The 10,743-nt window shown below is 32.2% G+C and overlaps 1 protein-coding gene across 1 annotated transcript; it reads left to right on the top strand.

Annotated features, from left to right (window-relative positions):
- The first annotated feature begins 2,182 nt into the window (after positions 1-2,182).
- LOC130636070 (NACHT, LRR and PYD domains-containing protein 9-like) lies at positions 2,183-8,041 on the top strand. The gene is made up of 5 exons (XM_057445667.1): positions 2,183-2,291; positions 2,438-2,702; positions 3,252-3,293; positions 3,397-4,851; positions 5,154-8,041. Exons 1-5 carry the CDS (start codon positions 2,289-2,291, stop codon positions 7,070-7,072), a joined length of 3,684 nt encoding a protein of 1,227 aa, XP_057301650.1. The 5' UTR covers positions 2,183-2,288; the 3' UTR covers positions 7,073-8,041.
- Positions 8,042-10,743: the final 2,702 nt, after the last annotated feature.

Here is a 10,743-nt window from a genome sequence, read left to right as displayed (position 1 = left end):
TGCAAAAATGCAAAATATATAACATGAAACAAGATTAGTTATGAGCAAATTTCGGGATGTTAATTGCTTACATGTAAGCTTGAAGAATGTATCAACAACTTGATGACTTTGGAATCCAAAAACTAGCCTAACTTGGAAAAAATTAAACAGGGTACATTACCCACATGGATAACTAAACTACTATTTTAAAACCACTGTCTAATGTTATTTTTACAGATGTTAAGAATAAGGTACACTCATTAACTGGAAACACAGGATATATACGAGCAAACACATCACCAATTTTGGTAAACAGCTTGAAATTTAATGTTTGTTTGGAACAAGTCAGCTTACCAACTAGGTACTCATATCATATTCTAGGCTAGCTAATACCTAGATCATTTAACACCAAGAATAATAAACAAAACTGATACATACTATTATCCCATATTATCACAAAATGTTAATAAAAATCTGTATGCCAAATAAATTTTGCAAATATTGCAACAACCCATTTCTGCACTGCTTCTCTGCAAACTGAAAATTTGCTCATAACTAACCTCATTTTCATGTTATGATATGTATATTCAGCGAAACGAAGATGGATATGGTAATAAGTCTATTGAAATGTCTTTAGAAATGTGTGATAAACATGTGTTATTAGAAGCGATGTGAAAACGCTCTGAACTGAAAAAAACTGTTGAAATGAACTAATTTTGATTCTTTTAAAATGATTGCGAAACGAACGCAAAATGATTTGGAAACGGTTATATACAAAATAAATTTCAATTCAACAAAATGATTTAAAACTCTTGAAATGAATTTGAAATAAAATTTTGGTAAAAATTATTTTTAAGATTTTTTTTAAAATCATATAGAGGTTGTTTTAAATGACATATTGTACAAATTAAAATAATTATTTTTGAAACATGAAGACAAACCCAACAACATGTAAGGTAATACCTCTAACGTCAAAAGTCAATGTTGATGAATTTTTTTCTCTCTAATTACGAACAAGTCTTTCTTTTAAATAATTAATCATTTTTTTAAATGAATGATTTTTAAAGGAAGCAGGTATTTGCACATGACATTAAAAGTAAATAGGAAAATCCAGGTTTACTTTGCAAATGTTTCCTCTAAAAAGTATTGAAGATATCTTCAGCGTTTTTAATCAGTTTGTGTCATACTTCTTACAGCTTTGAAGAACATTCTTGCTTTGCAATTGTTTTAGAAATTCATTGAGAAAGATGAATTTAAGTTACAGCCGTTAAAATTAGAATTATTTTAAGTTGGCAATAAAACTGCCGACGTGAGATACATTTTAACTGATTTGTGTCAGCAATATTTTTTTGTAGTAAATTTTTTCAGCTGGCAATAACTTTCGTCATTCATCTTTTATTAGGGCTAGATCTCTCATAAGTTCAATGCATTGATCTCGTAAGACGATGACGAATGGGAATGGAGTACAAGTCTTATTGACATACCTTCCTGATGGTAACTTCGTTAGGTTAATAGTTCACTGCCAACTGGCTTTTTATGTTTCGAGATGAAATCATTAGGTTGAGGCATCATTAGGTTGTTATCACAGAAGTCACCAGTGACATGGTTTAAAAATGCATGTCACCGGCACAGTTTAACATGAAGCAGAACTGTACAGGAAACCCAATTGTTAAGAACATCTCTCCTCACAAAACTGAGGGCAGAGCTGACTTATTGCCTGCTGTGTCATGTGGAAGAAAGAACTTCTCGACCTCTTTTTAATACGATATACAATTTTTTCGATCACTATTATTACGAAGCGAATGGCACCACAGTGTTTCTGTAGCCTAAATGATTTTGGTTAGTTATAATGGCCTTACTGAAAATCGAATGTAATTATTTTATAGTCGCAAGGAGTGGGAGTAGCTTAAACAAAACCAAAATATTGTTATTTAAAAACTTTACAACAAAATTATGTTGGCCTTTTAGGCTAATTTTAAGGGTTGAATTTTGCATCGTGAGTAAACTAAAATACTGTCATTTATGTCCTTGCAAGTAAATAACAAAAAGAAAGTACACTCCCTCAGGAAAAACAGATAAATTATTGATTTTTAAGTTAAATGAAAAGTTTAGAGGGAATAAGTTTCAAAGCAAAACGATTTGGTAGATTAAGCATTTCAGATAAGCATTGTAACGAAATTGTTGTTTGCATAAAAAGTAAAACAGAAATCTTAATAATTTTTTTAGTAAATAGGCATTTACATAAACATTACCACCATCATTGTAATGATGACATTTGCACTAAAGAATTTATTGGATAACTTTATAACATGGTAAGCATGTCTAATTTTTTTTCTCATGGCTATCTGATTTGTTTTTATTATCTACTCCTTTTGTAACTTTGAAAGAGAATTTTTTTTCCAATCTATTGTTATACTGGTCCAACAAGCAAAAATAATTGCTATTTTTTTATTTTTAGGCACTGATTCCAGAAAATGTCCTTGATGTTATTTCTTTCTCTCTTGCTGGAGATTGGAAACGATTTGGTAGATTATTGCGACTAGAAGAATCACAGATAGAATGCATTGACTTAGAAAATGATTTAGTCTATGAAAAATGCAGACAAGTTTTAAAAGAATGCACTCGAAAGCAACCAAGCATTGAGTGGGATGATGTAAGAGTGGTTTTGGAGCAGATCAATAGAAACGATGTTGTGAAAAAATGTGAGAAGATAGAAGCATGTGGTATGTAAGATTTTAACTTTATTTGATGTAGTGTGTAGTGCTGTAAGATGTGTAAAACATTCTTAGAAAAATACATGGCAAATGTCAGTGGCTGGACAGGTTTTTCTACAGAAATTGTTATAAAAGTCCTTTTTCATAAACAGAAAATTTTTGTTCCATTAAATCCAGCATGTTGCATGGTAAGCCTTATACTTATAATAACTCCAAAAAGAGTAAAATTTCTTTTGAAAAACATATTTGAATATTTTCTCAAGTACTTTTAAATCTCCTACATATTAACATCTTTTAATTGGCATCTTGTAGAAGTGATTGGAGTTATCTTGAATACCAATAATTTCACAGGGTTTTCACTCTTGGATTTTCACTGACAATACTGCATTGTCTTAAATTATGCAAAATTTATAATTCTTATTGCTTGAAATTTTTATGTAACAGAGATAAATTTTTATGTGCCTGCTCATTTCTTTGTACCTTTGAATTAGCTTGTAGATGATATTTTTTTTTTGATAAAAGTTGCTAAATATTCTATTTTTTAACATTTAATTTTAGCTGTAAAAGTATCACTAAATTCGGCCATGGAAAAAAGCTTTGGTGAGTATATAGTTTATTTCATATTCAGTAACAAAAACTTTATATGTACTTACTTTAAAAAGATATCTAGACCTGGTATATAATTTGTTTATTTTGTTTTTAGAAAAAGCCAAGGAGCAGCTGAGAGAGAGATATTTACATCAATATAAGTGTTTATTTAACGAGAATTCTAATGAGCAACACAATTTAGACCGCATATCAGCCTTTGTTGAACTAGCTATATCATCTTCCAGCGATGTGCATGAATACTGGAGTCGTAACAGTGACCGAGATTATCACCTGAATCAACATCTGTTTAAGGGCAAAACCATAACTATCGAAGATATAATGTGTGAAAATAAAGACCTGGTTTGTTTGGGAGGTGTAGCAGGCAGTGGCAAAAGCACGCTTCTTCTTTATATGCTGTTAAAATGGGCAAGACAAGAATTGTGGACTGGCAGTGTTGGCCAACAATTTGATTTTGTTTTTACTATTATTTGTCGTGAAATCAATTTTATTGAGAATTGTAGTTCCTTGGAGTCTATATTGAAGAAACTTTATCCAAAAGTTTTCCAGTTAATTTCATTTGAACAATTGCTCTTGATTGCAGACAAGGTTCTAGTAATTGTGGATGGTGTCGATGAATTTATTGGCTTGGATGACATGATATCACAGCAGGATGGTTCACAAAGTGGCTTAGATCTGTCCAGGTCCCTGTTTCAAGCTGTTAACCCTCTTCATCCATCCTTATTCAGACATAAAGTCTTAATATCTGGTCGACCAGAAGCTATATCTAAGGTTCAAAAAAGATTTCAGAAAATTGTTAATGTTAGATCGATAGAAGTACTTGGCTTTAACAATGAAAATGTTGCTCTTTTTGTTCAGAATTATTTTTCAAACAATCGTCAGCAGTATCAAACAGTGTTGCAGAAAATCAAAGAATCAACTAATCTGTCTGTGATGGCAAGTTTACCTGTTTATTTATCCATTATATGCAATTTGTTTTTCAATGAAAGTAATGCTACTGTGAACACGTCTGTTGAATTGTTTTGCTGGGCGTTAGGCCTGTATCTGAAGGATCATTTTCGTGGAAAAGCTGTATCCACTATGAACTTAAGGGAGCTGTTTAAACAGGAATTTGTTCGCAATATGTTGGCTGTCGTAGCTGCAATGGCGTATGAAATGTTATGCTGTGGTACTGTTGTCTTTGATGCTGATTCTCTATCTGGTCAGTTTGAAGAATCTCTAGAATACTGTGGATTGGTAACAAAAGTTTTTGTTGATGAATTTACAGTCAAGTATCAGTTTCGACATCTCAGCTTGCAAGAATTCTGTGCAGCTGCTCACATTTTGAGAAAAGACATACCTCGAAAGGATGTTGTAAACAATAACCGTTTACGTGGTTGTGTTCCATTGTTATGTGGTTTAGAATCTGTATTTTCAACAAGCAGTAATTCACCTCCCATTTTAAAAGCTATCGTTCATGCAATGGAGGTACAAAACTTAACACAGGAGCCTGTTTTAAGTTATCTTGTTGATAATTTATTTAGTTATGGTCATCAACCATGTGTTTTAACAGGTATATATATATATATACTTGTTTTTATTTGGATGTAAATTTCTTTTCAGTGTCTTCATATACGTTATTACACGAATTTATATAATTGGAAAAGTAGGGTTAACTATTTTTTCTTTTAAGAATTATATAAGGTTTTCCTTTCAAAACTGTTTGTTTTACATACTCATGTCCCTGTGTTTTTTACGTCAACCTACAATTTTGATCTTCTACACTTAAATGCACTTTTACTAGACAACATAATCCATGAAATTATATGCACATGAATGATAAATTTGTTTTATTTCTTTTACTTTGTGTGTTAGGTTCAAATGATGCTTGGAATCTTTTTGCGACATCTTATTACGAGCACCACAAACCATTGAATCAATCATTAAAGTCTGTTATATCGAAAAGCGAGATTATTTTGTATTTGAAAAATATTTCACGTATTCAAATGACATTCATGATTTATTTCCTTGATCAAATAATAGCAATAAATCCATTTCCCGTTCAGGATATTTACTTGCAAGTATGGCGAAATGATGTCTCAGAAAGTGAGTGCAAAAGAATGGCAAAGTATATTTGTTTGACCAAGCGTGTTCACATAGAGAGAATGAATGTTCTCCTTCCAGATGATTTAAAATTGATCAACAATGAGTTTGAAAGTATGACAGAGAAAAAAGCCACCCCCGCTATTAAAGAATTGCGTTTTTATGCCTGTAAACTGTCTTCCCACCATTTATTTTCTATGGAATCAGTTTTGACAAACTTACACACACTTGTTTTAAGTTATAACAAAAATATTTCCTTGGACGGATGGAAATTAGTGGCAAGTTTATTTGAAACCTGTTGCTTTCTACAAAAGCTGCATGTTAGGGATTGTAACTTGAAAGATCATGCATTTGCCAGCCTTGCTGCAGTCGCTCCAAAGTTATTAGAGTTTGAAGTATCTGACAATCCTTCAATCACAAACCAAGGTTGGATTAAATTAGTTGAATCAGTGAATAATGGAAGTGTATTAGAGAAGCTTTATCTTCGTGGTTGTTATCTAACTGATTCCTCTCTGGAATCATTGCTTCCAGTTTTCACTTACTTAAAGGAGCTTGATTTGAGTTTCAACAAAGCAATTACATATGGTGGATGGAACAAGCTGTGTGATTTCTTTCTGCAAGGAAAAGGTGAATCACTACAGCGATTGTGTATTAAAAATTGTTTTGTTACTCAATCGTCCATCGAAGTTTTGAAAAAATGCATGCATTCTTTGGAACATTCTGTCGCTTTGCCTACCATATCTAACCAACAAAAAGATGATTTAAACGATGATGGTTCATCTGAAATGATAAAAATAAAGTGCAATTTGAATGATGAAAGTTTAAAAAAGCTCTGCAAGGAGATACAAAGCCCAAGAAGAATTGACCTGAGTTCCAATGAAAACATAACCACGCTAGGTTGGCAACATTTGGCTAATTCTGTGCAAAGCAAGACAAGTAATCTGGAGGAACTAGTCCTATGCGATTGTAATTTAAAAGATGATGATGTATTGGTTTTATCACCATTATATCCAGGTCTTAAAAAACTGAGACTTTCAAAAAACCCTGGAATTACCAATGTTGGATGGAATATATTAGGTTCAATTAAACGAGATGCAGCAGGTCGTTTTTTAAAAGGTCTAAACCTTCGTAGTTGTCGGCTTAATGACTCATCTATGGCGATCCTGCAACCTATACTAGGACATTTAAACTATCTTAGTTTAGGTAATAATTCTCATATCACACCCATTGGGTGGAAATGTTTATCTACTGCTGTCATTGATAGTAAAAAAGTGTGTCTAAAGTTTCTGAGTGTTCGCGATTGTGACATAAACGATGCTTCTTTGAAAGAAATACAACCTGTGATCCCCTTTTTGCATTCTCTGAAGCTTGGGGGAAATCTCAAAATCACTCCAGTTGGATGGAAAGGTATAGGAGAATGCATTAATAATGAAATATGCAATTTGTACGAGTTGGGTGTCATCAGGTGCTTGTTAACAGATGAGGATCTAATTACTTTATTACCACTACTTCCGTTTCTTCAAATGTTTGACGTGCGATTCAATAGATGCATCACAACAATTGGTTGGAAATTATTATCCAGCGCGGTCAGGAAACACCCTTCGGCCAAGTTGAAATCAATGAATATACATGGTTGTTTCATATCAAATTCAGATTTAAAATCTCTTCTAGAAGTAGTGGATATTGTGTAAAGTTATTGTGTAATTTTTTGAAAAATGTCGATTTAATTTGATTTTTATTCTTATTATTTTTAATATTTTATACTTTTGCTGCTTATTTTTCTTTGTTTATCTACATTTATATATATACAAAGATCTATTTGTTGTTTATTTACACATCGTTTATTTTAAATTAAAATTTAGTATGAATTGTATTTTTACTAAACATAACATATACATATACATATTTTATCTTAATTTTTTTATACAATATTTTTTATGTTAAATATACTTGATGTGGGGATAAGATGCAAATTCAATTTAGATTACCTTCTGAAATAATTGCAACATGAAGCTTTGTGACTATTGATATTTTTTATGATTACCATTTTTTTACTTATGGAGATTTTTCTTTAGACATTTTGGATAAAGTTATGCCACCTATTTAATTTGTTTTTTCTCATTTTCACTATTCTAAGGCAATATATAAGGCTTTTTTACATTTTTCAGGAATTTTGGTGGTACTTGTTTTTTTTTACAAAAACCGAAAGATGTTATCATTTATATCACTAACAGAAATTATTATCTGCGAGGTTCACACCAATTGAGTTTCTACTAAGAAAGTCTTGTCCAAGTTCTTTTTTACTTTTTTAAACCTTTCTTGGTGCGTTACTAATAAAATTGATAATCCTTCTATAATTACCCAAAATAAGCAATTATCATTTGTTGTAGTTATTTTGAATTCATACTTTATAATATTTTTGAAATGCAATAAATTTTATTTGTGTTTGCAAGTTTATTGTTTTTTTAAACTATTTAAGGATTCATAACAAATTGGGCTTAAATCTTTCATTCAAGTGAATATGAATAAAATAAATTATGTTGTGATAAAAAAGTAAAATAGCATATGCTTCTCGGTTAATACGATCCTCAGTGCATACATAGATGTAATAAATTTTATTGTGAACATATTTTAACATTGGTATGAGTTTTTAAAAAAGTAATTAACATAATTATACAATAAATAAAACTACCCTCAAGAAAGCAATTATCATTTACCACATAAATCGAAATCACATTTGTTATCACACATGTTTGTAAAACATTTTGTGATAGCGTAGACGTATAAATTTCTGTCATGTCACTCCATTTTTAAATAACAGAAGTTTTTTAGATTCAAGTCATTCCTATTGCTGAAACAATTGAGTATATTTTGGACAAAATTTATGTTCACTAAAAACTGTCCATCAATTGTAGCAGACTAATTTTCAGGAGGCTGTTGTTGAAACTGACAACGGAGAGCACATTAATTTTTCAGTCAAAGTTGTACAAACAAACTGATGGCTGTACAATGGGTGGCCATCTCGTTTTCTCCAACATCTTCTTAAACAAATTAGAGAAGAAATTTGTTAATCCATTTAAACCATGATTTTATAAATGACACGTAGATGACGTCATAAACAGGTGAATAAAGAAGCAGCCAGGCGAATTACTTGATAAACTGAATGCTTATCATCCAAAGATATCTTTCACTAGTGAAGTTAACCCTGAAAGGTTCTTGGACACTAAATTAGTAAACGAAAAGGGTATTTATCGTACACAAGTATACAGACAACCATCCAAATATCCCACACATTGGTCATCGTAAATTCCAAAACTATACAAAAGGAATGCCATCAATGATGATCTCAGTGGTGCAAATTGTATCTTAAATGACTTCGAAATGGAAAAGAATGCAATAAGAAAAAAATTTTGAAATGCAAATTTCCCTTCCAGGATTGTGGAAAGCATCATTGATCAATTTCAAGATTGACTTACTAATAACACCAACAATGACGAGTTTAAAATTCCACCCAACTTCTTTGACTTACCAAAACCATTCATTCCTTTAAAAGTTCCATTTTGTTAAGAAAATATTTCCAAATCATTCATTTCAAAGTTTCACAAGTTTACAAACAATAAGTTCGAAATTGCAACAAATTGGAATACAAAAAAGATACGCAAACTGTTTTCATTAAAAGATCAAAATCCATACCTGTTATGAAGGAATGTGTACCACTTGTAACACATCTTACATTGGGGTAACAAGACAAAATGCTGTGGTTCGCTGAAATGAGCATAATAATCCAACCGAGAATTCAGAACCAGCTAACCATATTTACCATAATCCTGAGCATCAGTTTAGTTGGAAAATTTTGGTAAAAAAAAAACTTGGAAACTACATTTATTGCATTGAAACGTCCAAAATTAAATGAACAACTTGAATCTAAAAAACTTCTGTTATTTAGAAATAGAGAATTACTTTTTTAAAAATTCATACTAGTTTAAAAATATGTTCACATTAAAATTTATTACATCTATGTATGCACTGAGGATGGTTTTAACCAAGAAGCTTATGCTATTTTAAAACTTGTTTTTATATTTTTATCACATTCTATGGCGAGTTACTATAATAATAAATTATGTTGTCTTTGAACATTGGTTCTCACGTTTTTTATTAAGGTGAAAGGCCACTTTAGTAGTCATGTTGGGAAGTCATCTGAAGGTTATAGAGGTGTGCATGGAGGCTATTGATTTGGGCGCAGAAATAAGGAATAATGGCAACGGACATGGTGGTTTGCAACACATCATTCAGTAGTAGGCTGATAACATATGAGTCAGTTGATTGTAAGACACAGATAGATTACTTCCTGGTTAGAAAGTCAGACAAGAAAGTGGTGAAGGACGCGAAAGTTATATCGGGGGAAGAGTGTGTTTTCCAGCATAGGTTGCTGTTTTGTCATATTATCTTAAAGAGTGTTAAAGAATCCAAGGGTAAGTACAGGCCCTGCTGTAAAGTCTGGAAGCTGAAGAAAGAGTAGACAATTTAGTGCAAAAGTTCAGGAGTTAGCTCACAATGGTCAATGTGATAGTGACAATGTTGAAAGTACTTGGACTGCTTTGAAGAATTGTCTTCTAGAAGCTTCTCATGATACCAGTGGGTGCACGAAAGGACCAGCTAGACATAGTCAGACCTGGTGGTGGAATAATGAGGTTGACCAGTTTATAAAGGAAAAGAGGAAACTTTGGAAAGAGTGGAAGTCAGGTGGTAGTAAAGATATTTACTTGGAAGCTAAGCGTTGTGCTTGTACAGCAGTGTATAAGGCAAAATCAGAGGCAGGGAGAAACAGATATGCAGATGTGTTAAGAAGGGAAGACCAGCGCAATGAGGTATTCAAGGTAGCAAAGCAAATGAAGAAGACTAATCAAGATTTGTAGGTGAGAAGTATATACGTAATGATGAAGGTGTTTTGGCTAGCACAGAGGAGGAGAAAAGGGTAGCGTGGAGGAATTATTATCAGATGTTACTTAACACTGAGTTTGATTGGGATGAGGATAATTTGTCTGATGATGATGTTGTAGAAGGGCCAGCTATGCAGATCAAGACAGAATGGGTAGTGGAGGCTATTAGGAAATTGAAGATTGGCAAGGCTGCAGGAGTATCAGGTATTGTTGCAGAGATGGTAAAAGCATCTGGATATATTGGAGTTGAGCTTATTACAAGTCATGCTAATCAGATTATCAAGGATGGTGCTATTCCGAGTGAGTGGCAGTCGAGTGTAATAGTGAATTGTTTCGAGGGCAAGGGTGATGCATTAGAAAGAGGTAACTATAGATGTTTGAAGTTGGTTGATCAGGTAATGAAAGTTATTGAAAGAGAGAAA

Source organism: Hydractinia symbiolongicarpus, chromosome 1 (assembly GCF_029227915.1).
Source record: "Hydractinia symbiolongicarpus strain clone_291-10 chromosome 1, HSymV2.1, whole genome shotgun sequence".
NCBI classification, from domain to species: Eukaryota; Metazoa; Cnidaria; class Hydrozoa; order Anthoathecata; family Hydractiniidae; genus Hydractinia; species Hydractinia symbiolongicarpus.
The sequence above is the reverse complement of the archived record's forward strand: the minus strand, read 5'-3'. Positions and strand labels throughout refer to the sequence as shown.